Genomic DNA, 14,454 nt, shown 5'->3' on the forward strand with positions numbered 1-14,454 from the left:
CCTGGTGTTAGCCAGTTTGAAAAACTACTAACAGTGAATACAGCCCTATGGAGTGATATAGGATTTACTCCCAAGTAAGTGTGTATTGGATCGGTGTAGAATGTTCCATTTTAGGATATTCCTTTGAGGAACTGAAATTTATTTTAAAGCGGCACATTTAGACACAGCTTGAAATCCAATACAATTAAGGACATTTAAGGCTACTAAAAACTATGAGCTCGTACCTAGATTGGGGCCACAATGTTCTGTTAGCATAAAAAAAAAAAAATCTTATATTCATAGGTTTTTAAAAAAACCAGTCTGGGTCAACATGTTTGAATTGTTTGAAACTGTAGTAGTTCTGGATGATTACAGCAACAAAACAGGAGAGAGAGGGAAAAAGAGAGAAGACCAGATTTAAACTTAAGCATGCTTATATTACTGCGATCAATTTTACCGTATTTTTCGCTCCATAGGACGCTCCGGACCATAGGGCGCACCTCATTTTTAGAGGAGGAAACAAGGGAAAAAATATTTTTCTGGTTTTCCTCCTCTAAAAGCCCTGTTTTGTTTTTTGTTTTGTTTTTGAGGATCAGCTAAAAAGTTTTGCAGCTTTTTTTGCAAAGGGAAAAGCCCTAGGGGTTTTTTTTATTTTGTTTTTGTTTTGAGGATCAGCTAAAGGTTTTGCAGCTTTTTTTGCAAAGGGGGAAAAGCAAAGCTCCTTTTGCAAAGGGGGAAAAGCAAAGAGGAAAAGCCCCATTTTTATGGGATTTAACTCACATTTCTGAAAAATCTTAAGGAAAGGGAGCCATTTCTACTGTTTTCAGACAGATAATCTAATCAGCCAGTCACATGTCCTGGGGAAACAAACAACCTCCCTCTGCAGCACATTCAACAAAGGAGGGTGGGGCTGAAAGGGAGCCGGGGACTCTTATCTCTCTCCCGATCTCCTGCTGATCAGCTGCTGAGCGGGGTCCTTTCAACACTCCCTTTTCTCTTTGTAAAATAAAAAGCACAATCTGCTTTTGGCCCCTGGGCAATTTAGCTCCAGGGACCACCACTCGCTCCATAAGACGCACAGGTCTTTCCCCTTACTTTTCAGGAGGAAAAAAGTGCGTCTTATGGAGCAAAAAATACGGTAATTTCATACATCAAGGTAACATTTCCTTTGGCTAAAGCAGATTCTAGATATTCCTTCCAAATCCCAAACTGCTTCCCCTTTGGGAATAAACATACGACTGCCCTGAGCAAGTCATGGCTCAATACCGTCTTCAGTGTCTGCGAATTTCCATACAGAAATACCCCGTGTTACGTACGCGATCTGTTCCGGGTCGCGCCACGTAACCCGGGCATACGTAACGCGAACGAATTAAAAGAAGAAGAAACCGGGAAGTTTGCGGGTTTTTGCGCTTCTCCACATGCGCGAAGTGAGAACGCTTCTGCGCACCCACGTGTTGGGCGCGCTCTGTGGAGGAATTCCAGGTAGTGGAGGTACGTAACTCGAACGTACGCAACACAGAGCGTACGCAACACGAGGTACAACTGCATTTACTCAAATGTAATGCACCACCAAATCTAACACACACCCTAATTTTCACGATGTTAATTAGGCCAAAAAAGGTGCGCATTACATTTGAGTAAATAAAGCAGTAAATATTTCAGTATCAAGACATAAATTTATGTTCAGAAACTGAGCGACAAATGTAGTGTGGGGTTTTTTTTGCAGCAATTTATTTACTTGCCTACAAATTAGCATCCCCCTATGGCTGCTTTGAAGTGATGTCGAGGGAGGGATATTTATCACTTTCCTCCCATGCTTCTTCCTGATTTAAGTCTATGACAGGAAATATGCAGTTGCCCCTAGCTTAAAAATCCCTAAAAATCACAGGAGATTCTGATAACAGATCTCCCACGTCATATCTAGTTCAGTCCTCAGGTGACATAATGGACAAAGACCTCTGGCTGAGACCCTGGAAAGCGATTGTTAAACTGAGTATTAGACTATTATCAGTGTTATTTTTCTAGAAAAAGAAGTGCCGGAACTCTCCAAGAACACTTCCCTTATTCTTTTATAATGGCAATGGCGCCCAACTGAGAGGAGCCGGAACTGAGTTCCAGCGAGTTCTGGCTGAAAAAAAGCCCTGGCTATTGTTGTTGTTGTTAGTTAAATTTATATACCACCATTCATCAGAAGATCTCAGGGCGGTTGAGATACTGTATTTTGAGGAGAGACGGGGAAAATATTTACAGTACTTTGCATTTGAATCCAATGAACCGAGAGGCAGAGGGAAATTACATTCCCAAAGCTCTCCAGGGGCAACAGACACTGCTGAGGATGATCAGGAGTGTCCATTGCCTTAAATTCAAAGCAGCAAGAAAACAGCTAATGCCTACCCGGGCCTTTTTCTTTCTTTCTTTCTGACTGAGGTTTGTATCTGGGTAACAACCAGCTACTGAACTGACTAGGGACGCGGGTGGTGCTGTGGCCTAGGGCTTGCCGATCAGGAGGTCGGCGGTTCGAATCCCCGCAACGGAGTGATCTCCCGTTGCTCGGTCCCTGCTCCTGCCAACCTAGCAGTTCAAAAGCACACCAAAGTGCAAGTAGATAAATAGGTACCGCTCCAGCAGGAAGGTAAACGACGTTTCCATGTGCTTCTCTGGTTCGCCAGAAGCGGCTTAGTCATGCTGGCCACATGACCTGGAAGCTGTACGCCTACTACCTCGGCCAGTAAAGAATACAACAGATACAGTTAAAACATTGGAGGTAAAATCATGCTGGAAAATACAAATTAAAAAAAAAGCAATAGCAGGGCATGACGACAGAGTCCATGTCAGGAAGATATATAAGACTAAGGCTAAGGGAAGTTAGCCAAAAAGGTGGTCCTGAGTTTCAGGGCCTGTAATATGTAGATGGCCACTGCACGTGAAATCAAGGGGTTGGCATCTACCAGTAAGTATTTCATGCGGTCAGCGTCCCTGGCGATAGTCAGCGGGATTAGAGGGAGAAGCCTAGGTCTTACTAAGGCATATAGTGGGCAGAAGAGGAAGAAGTGAATAAAGTCCTCTATCTTTCCCTTGTTGCATGAGCAGAGTCGAAGATCCAGAGTAGTATTGGAAAATACACCCTGTAAGAATGCTGTGGGAATGGCATGAAATCGAGCTAGTGTAAAGGCCCTTCTTAGCATAGGATTTATCAGATCACTCAAATAGTGGGCCAGAGATCTAACTGCCTTTATGTGAGGGAACCACGTGGAGAGTCTGGCCGCATTAGATAGTTTTTGATCAAGGGCAGCATCCCTAGCAAGAATCCAGTCGCGAATTTTGTCTTTGGACTATCTGATATGAACATATTTTTGAATTATATTCCAGCAACTTGGAACGTCTTACATGGGTTTGTTGAAAGGATTTTACCCTTTTCTTTAGTTGGGGGGGGGGGGAAGCTCCCGGAACGGCTTACAAATATCCGTAATAAGACAATTCCTGCGCTCAGGCTTACCATTTAAAAAGATGCAACACAAAAGGAAAAGGGATTGGGATGGAAGAGGATGGAAAGGAAACTCAGGCAGTGGTTCTTACCTACAGAGCTCTTGTAACAACTAGCCTCCCAGTATTGGGCGAACTGACCTTCCAATACAGCAACAGCCAGAACGGCCCTACCTGGTTGGGGTTTTTTTAGCAAGAGGTATATGGAATGCATCCATCTGTCAGGTCATGATTACAAGGACTCTCGTGTGCAAAATCTGCAATGGACAAATGCTTTGGAATGATTTGTATACAGTATTTATTATGGATCTTTATCCCCTAGTCCTCCCCATGCCTTGTGAGGATCCCCCTTCCCTGCACTCGTCCTCTCCCAGCTATCCTTCGCTCTCTATCCCTTCTGTTATCCCCTTTTCCATTTTGTTTTATGTTGTAAAACAAACAAACAAACAACAACAACAACAACAACAACAGAACACACACACAATCAAGTTACGGGAAGGTTTTTCTTTAAAAAATAGACAACAACTCTACTTCCAGCCCTTCGAGCATACACCCGCTCCTTTGCAGGGATTCGTTTTAGGAAAGCAAGAGCTGATGGTAAGAACTTGAAATAAAAACACAATAAAGGCTGGTGTATAATGCATGTATACATTTATTAGGATATATTGTAAGATGTTAAATATTTAGAACAGTACAACAAATTGCTAGCGGAATATAGATATATAACTCTCTTAAAAGAAGCTTTTGGTCATGCTTTCGTTAGGACAGAATACACAGTTAACACAATCAAATTGGCATCCTGTAAGGGCATCCTTAGGGAATAAATGTGTTTTCTGGGTAAATAATGTTTCTCCAGGGGAGGAAAAAATAGGGTTTAACCTTCAGTGTGTGCCTTAGGAATTTCATTTTTCTGTCCTGTGTAGGTGAGCAGCTGGCCTAGCTGTCCAGTTATGGTTTTCAGTTCCTGAACAGCGCTACGTACCTCCCCTTTTAATTCTCTAAGTTCTGAAATTAAGATTTCCATTTTAGAATAACCGTGAGACGGGTTTCTAATAAGGAAAGGCCCATCGGGAGATGGCCCCATATTTAAAGGAATTCCAGGGAAAGCAAGTCCAGAAGATGGGGAGATAGCAAAAGATGGCAGAGGTCCAGGAGGAGGATATTCTGCAGAAGATACTTGTTCCTCATCACAAGGAAGTCCGGCAGGGGGGAGGTGAAGAACAGGCGAAGGGGATCCAAGCGCTTCTGTTTTAATGGAAAGCTGGAGTTGTGCTAGTTTGCTGTTGTTGAACGCAGGAGAACCATAGGAAAGTGAGCATGATGAAGAAACTGTAAAATTAAAATGTATTTAATTGTACACCCTAATGTACAATTTCAAATAAATCTTTATATCTGTATTCAAGGAACACACCATAACATCCTATTACTTTCCATGCCTGAGTAAATATGTTGTCTTAGTCTAATGTTAAGAATGAGTTTAACTGCTGTTGAGCCATGCAAAAGAAACTGCTGCTGTTTTTTTTGTTATTTTATTTTATTTTATTTTATTTTATTTATAGGGTATGGGGGCTTCTTCTTAACCCATGCCAGTTCTTTTCATAGAGTCCTTTCATGGCAAATGTTCCTGCATCTTGTTGCATTTCAAATTATCCCCTTTTCTAAGCAAGATCCTCTTCTCATCAAAGGGATTTTTATTTTATTTTTTAGAAAGAAGGGAGGGGAATTCATTCATTTCCTATGGTAAGCAATATCAACTATCATTTCAATACTTCATAAAACTGGGTACGGGTGGAAAGGAAAAATCGCATTGCATACCAATTTCAACCATGGGATGACTATTCATTTTCATATCGCCTCCTAGCTTTGAATGGTGCTTTCAAGAAACACCATTTTGTGTGTGTACGGACAGAGACTTGCCTTTCCATTCTCTGTCTGCAGCTCCCTGCACTATATCAGTGTCCAACCCAAGAGGTGTCTTTTGGTTTTTGGAATGCATTGGCAGTTCGTTGCAATTGGAAATCGGGTATATAGATCTGTCACTTAAGGGACAAATTACTTAGCAAAGGCAGCCAGACCCTGGGGCAGTGATGTCCAAACTTGGCCTTCCAGCTGTTTTGGGATTACAATTCCCATCATCCCTGACCACTGGTCCTGTTAGCTAGGGATGATGGGAGTTGTAGTCCCAAAACAGCTGGAGGGCCAAGTTTGGCCTCACTGCCTAGCGGGTTTATAGAACAACTTGTGTCACTTGACAACAGTTAGGTTGCAGAAGTTGCAGAATTAGCAAGTAGCCAGCTGCATTGGTGGTGCCTGAGCAGAGGAGAGAAACACCCCCCTCTTTTCTGGCAAATTCGGGACTGATGTGCTTGTTTCTGGTTGCCAGGATTTCTAATCTGAAATTCCAGGCACCTTCAGGTACCCCACTACTCCCCAAGCAGCTTCTGGGATCCTGGCCAAAATGTGTGTCATGCTTTGACAGATTGCTTTAAGTGCACTTTCATCTCCAAGAGATTCAGCTTGGCTCAAGCCAGGGAAGTCACCTCACGGGCAGAAACAGCACCGGATCAGTCTATTACTGTGAAATTATTGTGCTTTTGAACTTTTATTTTGTGTCAGTGCTTTGCACATTCCCTTCCAATTAAATGAACTGCAAAGTCCCCGCACTGATTTTTGAGCACTTCGTGAAGAATTCATGCGCACTGAGCTCTTGCACTCCTGACATGTACTTACATATACTATTTCAAATTAATCTGCAAAGTAGTTAAATGAATAAATAGGGGGGGGTTATGTTAAAGTAATTAACATATCAGATGCCATATTTATATGTGTGTGAGAGAGTGTAAAAAAGTAGCGTGGCTCAAGAGATAAAATAACATATTAACCACTGACTTTAACTGAATAATCTTTAATAAAAGGTGAAACATAAACTCCATGAAATAAATATATTTTTAACCCACAAAATTCTCTTTTCTATTTTATTTTTTTGAAAAGAAGAATTACTTACCAGTAACTGTGGTTCTGCATATTCATACTTGTGGAGCAAAGATCTCAGGTGCTGCTGAGCTTCAGGAACCTTCTAGAAAAGCTGTGCCTGTCATTAGTGCATGACCGTACTCTTACGGCAACTGGATGTTGGGTACTGAGGTTACAAACAATCTCATCTTCTTGCCACTAGCCTCAGAATCTTATGAAAGCAGCAATGTGGCCAATAGTGTTTCTTCTTTTTCCTTTGTGACGTGACCCGAGTCCTCTCGTATGGAGACCCTGGGGATGAACTGTACCAGGTCTCTTGGTACTTACCAACTCAGAACATCAAAACCATAGTTCTCGGTGCTGAAGTTGCCACAAAACCAGACCTCAAATGTGCCTATTCATGGTAATAAACACATCTGCCCCTGAATTTCAGGAGACCGGGAAAGTATTTTTTCTGATAATGCAACGTAACAATGTCTTGGGTGGAAGAATGATGGACAACAGGTGAGTGTGATGGAATTCTGAGTGAAGCGAGCCCCAGATATAGAACGTCGGAGTTCAGTTTGACAGATAACAGGGGTGTAAAAAAGAGTGGAGCTCAGTAGAGAGTGAAGGGGGCACAATGAGGGAGAGAATGAGTGTGTTGTGTTCTGGTAGGATTCTCAAACCACGTGTCTTGTGTGGATGTACACAATAAAGAATCCTATTGCTCTCTAGAACTGAGTAGGTAATGACAGGTATTTTGACGACCACTACTGGAAGTCTGGGCTTAGTGGATTGAGTGAACTAGTTAACTCCAAGGACCAGGGCCTCGGAGAGGAACCTTGAATGTGTCAAAGGTTTCCTCTGAAAGATTGATCATGCTTCCTATCCCAAACCAACCTTATTCTAAGTTGGAAACACATTTGTTTGCACATTCGGGATATGCTACGCCTGGCACTCTAGTTTACAACGGAGGCTGTGCTTATCACTGAAGCACATCAATGGAAGTTGTAAGTATTTAAGTTTTTGAGAGGCAAAGTGACATGACAAACATCTCTTAAAACTAAAGAGACAGGAAAGGAATCAATTCAGTAACCATTTAGAACGCATAGCAAGGAATTGACTAATAACACTCCAAACACATCCATGCAGCACTATAATGGCTATAAATTAATATGAATTATCAGTCAAAGGTTAGACTGCAAAAAAGTAAAACAGTCCAGTCCCTATAATAAATCTGCATGGGAAAATTATTCCTGATACACCATAGTTCATGATAAAGGAGCTGCAAGAGGGTGGACAATGGCCATTTTTGAAGATTGCCTCTGCAGACATAGGCACATGATGTTTACCCATTTTATTCCCCACTTTAGCCTATGTCTTTTGTGTAATCCACATGGCAATAGCCATCAGCAATGTCTTTCATATCAATGTCTATTACAGGAGCAGGACTAAAGCAATGGAACTAAGATCCTAAACGAATAACATAGGTTGCTTTTTTTCAATGCCTCGAGTACCACAAGAAGAAGAAGAAAATGATTTATCGCCCGGATATGTTTTCCTATACCTCAGTTAAAATTGTTGACTGTACATAAAATTGCCAAATAAAGAAAGTGGGGGGGGGGAGGACACAGGAACTTCTGCCACTCCATAACCCTGGCCCCTTAAATGACCGGTTTTTACCATGAATCCGTTTAGATACATTTTTTTCCCTTAACTGTAGGCCACCAAAGCTTAAGCACCACAGAACTCTGCACTCCACAACTAGAATTATGCAGAGACCACCATACAAAGGAACTTAAAAGATTATCCTTCTTGATACAAGCATTCAGGTTTTAAGAATTGGGTGACTTTTCATGAAATCAGTACCAAAAATCAACGACGACAAAACAGAGCATCTGTTCAGATGGTGCTCCCATCACACATTGCATTTCCCCATCCTGCTCCCCTCATGGTGTACAGAAGTGATCGTACAAATGGGAGAATGGGATTGCATCTTTTTCTGGGTATGGAAATCACTCTAAATATCAACAACTAGGGTAAACGAGAACCCTCCTTTACGGTAGTTGTGAAGGTTCCTAGTACAGACCACCACTTCTGCATGTGGTGAGGGTAACTGAGGAGGGTTAAAAATAAATAAATGAGGATCACTTTTGATCTCACTCTTTGGGAGATGAATAAAGAGCAATGTCTGAGCAGCCCAGTGTGAGAGAGCCAGTGTGGTGTAGTGGTTAAGAGCGGTAGACTCGTAATCTGGGGGACCGGGTTTGTGTCTCCTCTCCTCCACATGCAGCTGCTGGGTGACCTTGGGCTAGTCACACTTCTCTGAAGTCTCTCAGCCTCACTCACCTCAAAGAGTGTTTGTTGTGGGGGAGGAACGGAAAGGAGATTGTAAGCTGCTTTGATACTCCTTCGGGTAGTGATAAAGCGGGATATCAAATCCAAACTCCTCCTCCTCCTCCTCCTCTTCCTCCTCCTCCTCCTCCGCCCAACAGATGTTGATAATAATAATACTAGTACCAACCAATAGGCGAATATTTTTTATTTTAAGCCCAATCCTATAACCCCATGCTTGCAAATATATGTATTAAAAGAGACAAATAAAAGGTGCATTCTTTATAGAAAGTTTAGGGAGGGAAGTACATCGCAAATTGATATTTTGCGGTAAGTGGGAAGAATGTAAAAACCGACCCAAATAAAATATTATTTGAACATGCTGTAAAAAGATCATTTGGAGGAATGGGGGATACTGCCTGAGGTGCAAAGGGGCTGAGAGACATAAATATTTGGGGAATACTAAAATGGGAAATTTATGGTTGGTACCACAACTGCTCCAAAGAGTGTAACATTCCCTTTAAGTAAAAACCCTGCACAAAAACCATCTTCCTAATGCTATGTCAAAAAGAAACGAGGCAAAAAACCATGATCAATATAAATCTGAAACAAAGGCTATTGCATACCGTATAACAATATGTAATTCATTTTTATGTGTGGGCTAGAAATAGTTATTACGGTAATTGCAACTGGGAAACTGGATAACATCATGGGGCGATGAGATGAAAGATTAGGATCTTCTGAGAATGGGTAACTTTCACTGGCTCAGGAGAAGTTCTATCCTTTTACCACAAAATACCTAATTCCAGTAACCCGTGCACTTTTCTGTATAATAACGCAGGTCTTTCAAATAGCAAACAAAGGCATGAAATCCTGGCAGAGACAGTCGGCCAGAACTAAGGAAGTTTGATTTTTGCTGATCGGATGTGCTTCGCTTGCCTCCGTTATGTGCTAGGTGAGTTTCAGCTCCTCAACCCCACTTCCATGCACTGATGTCAGAGGACATCAGTGATGATGTCAGAGGACATCAGTGGTGATGTCAGAAGACTTCAGTGAAAGACTTGCCGCCAACATAGGCAATGGCTCTCGCTGATGTCATCTAAAACAAGGCATTAGGGCTCAGTAGTTTGATCTCACTCAGCGCATGCTGCAGGAAAGCCCTCCCTTGCTGGCAGTTACTAGAAAACAGCTGCCGCTGATGTCCTCTAAGGCAAGACAGTGGCACTGAGGAGGTGGAACCCAATCAGGCCTTCTTACTATTGCCACTTAGCTAGGAATATGGCGTATCACTTGTATCAAGAGAAAGTCAAATGTAAAGAACTGTTTTATTCAAGTACCCCATTTATATTTCAGATACTTCTTATATAAGGGAAGGAACTGGTTGATAGAAACAATTTTAAATGTTCCTTTACGACAGGGGTGGCTAAGCCTCTGCCTGGATCTGTGCCACTAAGCCAGGCATGTCCAAAGTCCGTTTCGGGGGCCTAATCTGGCCCGCCAATCGATTTTATCTGACCCCCGTGGCAGTATATGTCCTGGGGCAAAATCCTTTGAAAAAAAGTTGGGGCACCCCTGCAAAGGATGCCACCAAGACTTCCCAATTTGCCTGCTCTTAAAAGATACTGTAAATGACTGGCCATGCCAGGGGTGGCTGACTATCAAGGCGGTGAGCTATTCCTCCTTACAACTGAACTATCGGAAGTAATGTATTTAGTGTTCTGGAGCCTCTTCCCAACTCAGATTCGACAGCCACACTCCTTTGACAGGCACATGACAAAGTGGGAATTTTAAGGAAGTATTCAAGTTTCTATTCGGATTTAAGGTGATTTTTTTTATTTATTTGCTGCCTGGTTTAGTTTTTATGCATGCTTTCTCTAAATGCCTTTAAGAAATAAAAATAATAGATGATAAGCAGAAGGTGCACTTTGTTATGTTTCAGTTACAGGTGGGTAGCCGTGTTGGTCTGCCATAGTCGAAACAAAATAGAAAATTCTTTCCAGTAGCACCTTAGAGACCAACTGAGTTTGTTCTTGGTATGAACTTTCGTGTGTATGCACACGAAAGCTCATACCAAGAACAAACTCAGTTGGTCTCTAAGGTGCTACTGGAAAGAATTTTTCTATTTTGTTATGTTTGTTACATGCAACAACAATGAGCAGCATGACTGCTGGCTAAATGTCTATAACTTTCAGGGTAGCAGTTACTGGGCTAGTATGTTCATTGGCTTATGTGTAAAGATAAACAGAAATAATTTAAGAACGAAGCAAACTATTCAAGACGTTGGGGAGCATAAGATAGGAAGGCAAATCACCAGGGTTAGGGCTATTAGATCTCTTTCTGGACCTGCTTCCGAACCTCTATTAGCAAACCAACATGGGGAAATAAAACAAGTGAAGCCATTTCTTTTTCTTCATGCCACAGGCAGCTTTACTTTATTAATGTTTTCACATCAACTTGCTATTAAAGGCAGAGAAACAAGGCCAGAAAAAAGGCAGAATGTTTATTCATTTTCTTATAAAATATACAGTGAAAGCTTAATAATTTATTCAATTATTTACCGCCGTTGCTAGATTCCGCTAGCCAGAGAGTCAGATGAATAAATTAATATCTATCCTGACCCTCTAATTTGACGGGTTTAGTTTTCAGTGAAAACTGTTGTTTGAGTAAAAGGATTGGTATGCATATTCACAATATCTTGGTGTTTACCAAAAGGATGGTGGTAAGGGTTAATGACTACTAATGAACAATACTTTGTAAGTTTGAAAACCCTGGGAACGTACTTCAGCCTAGTAGGAGATTTAGATTTGAATCTCCATTTCAAACTGCAAAGCATGAATGTATTTATGAGGTAAAACAAAATTCCATAAATGACATTGAGTCTGAAGAACTATAAAGATATGGATTTACTCACCTTGATCCCTTTCATGCCATGTCCTGCTCCCAGCAGCTGGTGAATTAGGGGAAGGATAAAAGTCCCCTGTTGGACTTGGTTCCATATTCTCATCTATGGATATAGTTTTGGGTCTCTTACTGTGAAGAATACATAAGAAGAAGCATTAATTTACCGTATTTTTCGCTGGGGAAACAAACAACCTCCCTCTGCAGCACATTCAACAAAGGAGGGCGGGGCTGAAAGGGAGCCGGGAGTCTTATCTCTCTGCCGATCTCTTGCTGATCAGCTGCTGAGCGGGTCCTTTCAACACCCCCCTTTCTCTTTGTAAAATAAAAAGCACAATCTGCTTTTGGCCCCTGGGCAATTTAGCTCCAGGGACCACCATTCGCTCCATAAGACGCACAGGTATTTCCCCTTACTTTTCAGGAGGAAAAAAGTGTGTCTTATGGAGCGAAAAATACGGTACCTGCCTTTATGTGTATTAAAAGCAACAACAGACAGCTCTTTTGATCCCAGATGGCATGTGTCAAGCCCAACTCTGATCTCATGTTTCCGGATCCAAAAACCTATTGCTCACATGCCACACTGAGGCTGAGAATATGCATATATTTGTTCAGCCCGGACGCTGAGGTCCAACTCCGAGGGCCTTCTGGCAGTTCCCTCACTGCGAAAAGTGAGGTTTACAGGAAACCAGGAAGAGGGCCTTTTCGGTGGTGGTGCCCTCCCTGTGGAAAACCCTCCCATCAGATGTCAAGGAAAACTATCTGACTTGGAGAAGACATCTGAAGGCAGACCTGTACAGGGAAGTTTTTAATGACTGGTGTTTTATCGTACTTTTACTACAGTGGTACCTCGGGTTACAGACACTTCAGGTTACAGACTCCGCTAACCCCGAAATAACACTTCAGGTTAAGAACTTTGCTTCAGGATAAGAACAGAAATTGTGCTCTGGTGGTGCAGCGGCAGCGGGAGGTCCCATTAGCTAAAGTGGTGCTTCAGGTTAAGAACAGTTTCAGGTTAAGAACGGACCTCCGGAACAAATTAAGTACGTAACCAGAGGTACCACTGTATTCTGTTGGGAGCTGCCCAGCGTGGCTGTGGAAACCCAGCCAGATGGGTGGGGTATAAATAAATAAATAAATAAATTATTATTATTATTAACACTTCTTACATCACCAGTATTCGCTGCTGCTGCTGCTATTGTTTGACAAAATGTTCGCTTTGAAAGCTTCCACTCTCTTTCGTTGACTTTCCTGATCATGTAAAACGTATCGCCACACCTACTTGATTTTTCCATTTTAATAGAAAGCATTGGAAATATGTAACTGTTAGTGTCCTCACGTAATTAAGAAGTACAATATTGCAGCTCGTCATTATTTTATTTGCACGCCACCTCTCCGCCGTTAGAAACTACGCTGAAGGTGACTTACGGCATAAAAAGAGTTGCATAATTACAAAAGATAACAATGGTAGGTCTTAAAACTGTAAATAAAATAAGTACACTGCTGAATTGAACGATTTCCACATAAAGCATAAGATATGAAAATACAAAAAAAAATAGCAGCAGCAGCAGCAACAACAACAACAACATCCTAACAATAGCTAGATTTTTAAAAAATGATATGCTCACCTGGTTGGTGGAGAGGATAGTGACCTCTGTAAGTTTACACCCGAGTTCATGTCATGGTAGTATGGTTGACTTGGAAGTTCTCCAATGGGGAAGTTCACCCCAGCTCCCTGGGTTATAGGCGCTAAAAAACACAGCATTAAGATAGTCACACCAGCCTTTAAACAGCAATTTAATACTAACAGAAAAGGTAAAAGTAAAGGGACCCCTGACCATTAGGTCAAGTTGCGAACGACTCTGGGGTTGCGGTGCTCATCTCACTTTATTGACTGAGGAAGCCGGCGTACAGCTTCCGGGTCATGTGGCCAGCATGACAAAGCTGCTTCTGGTGAACCAGCGCAGCGCACGGAAACGCCGTTTACCTTCCCACCAGAGCGGTACCTATTTATCTACTTGCACTTTGATGTGCTTTCGAACTGCTAGGTGGGCAGGAGCTGGGACCGAGCAACGGGAGCTCGCCCCATCGCAGGGATTCGAACCGCTGACCTTCTGATCAGCAAGCCCTAGGCTCTGTAGGGCCCTAGGCCCACAGCACCACCTGGGTCCCTAATACTAACAGAAGCACACCCTTAAACAAAGTTCTCTCTATATTTTTGTCTAGCAAGAAGCAAGAGGAAATTAATTTTCCTAGTTGCATAATTTGAGGAAAAATTAATCCATAACCAGGGAAAAGCTAGACAGTTATGTGATTAACTAGTTCCACGAGTTCTCCCGTTCCGTCAACGTTTCATGAAAAAAAGTGAAAATTGCTGTCACTAAGTACAATACTTCCGTTATATAATTTAAAATGTATTTATTCTGGACGCAACAACACAAAAATGGGATTGTTTTAAATGCAGCATAAACACATGCTTGTTTCAGTTGGTGAAACAGAATATCTATTGGAAAATAAACTCTTATTTTACATATATTAATATGCTCCATGCATTATTTTCACTTTCATTAATACAAGCATGCATTACATTACTTATTTACAACAAATGTGTGCATTTATTATTTCTTGGTGCCCTTCAATCAGATTCTTGGGGTAGTTTACATACAATTTACTTGCTAATTGGAAGGGCCCAGAACGTTAAACTAATTGTTTCGTGTCACAGTGTAATAATCCCAAATACACCTGAAACCGGAAGTTTTCACTGTTGCTGCATATTTTTGAATGACTTTAAAGCAATTTAGAATACTA

General features: G+C 41.7%; 1 protein-coding gene across 1 annotated transcript in view; it reads right to left on the bottom strand.

Annotated features, from left to right (window-relative positions):
- NFIB (nuclear factor I B) overlaps positions 1–14,454 on the bottom strand; it is a 296,512-nt gene that overhangs the window by 52,678 nt on the left and 229,380 nt on the right. The window contains 2 exon segments of the mRNA XM_033172714.1: positions 11,663–11,781; positions 13,275–13,395. Coding sequence (XP_033028605.1) covers positions 11,663–11,781; positions 13,275–13,395 — 240 coding nt within the window.

This window comes from Lacerta agilis, chromosome 16 (genome assembly GCF_009819535.1).
Source record: "Lacerta agilis isolate rLacAgi1 chromosome 16, rLacAgi1.pri, whole genome shotgun sequence".
In the NCBI taxonomy this organism is placed as follows: domain Eukaryota; kingdom Metazoa; phylum Chordata; class Lepidosauria; order Squamata; family Lacertidae; genus Lacerta; species Lacerta agilis.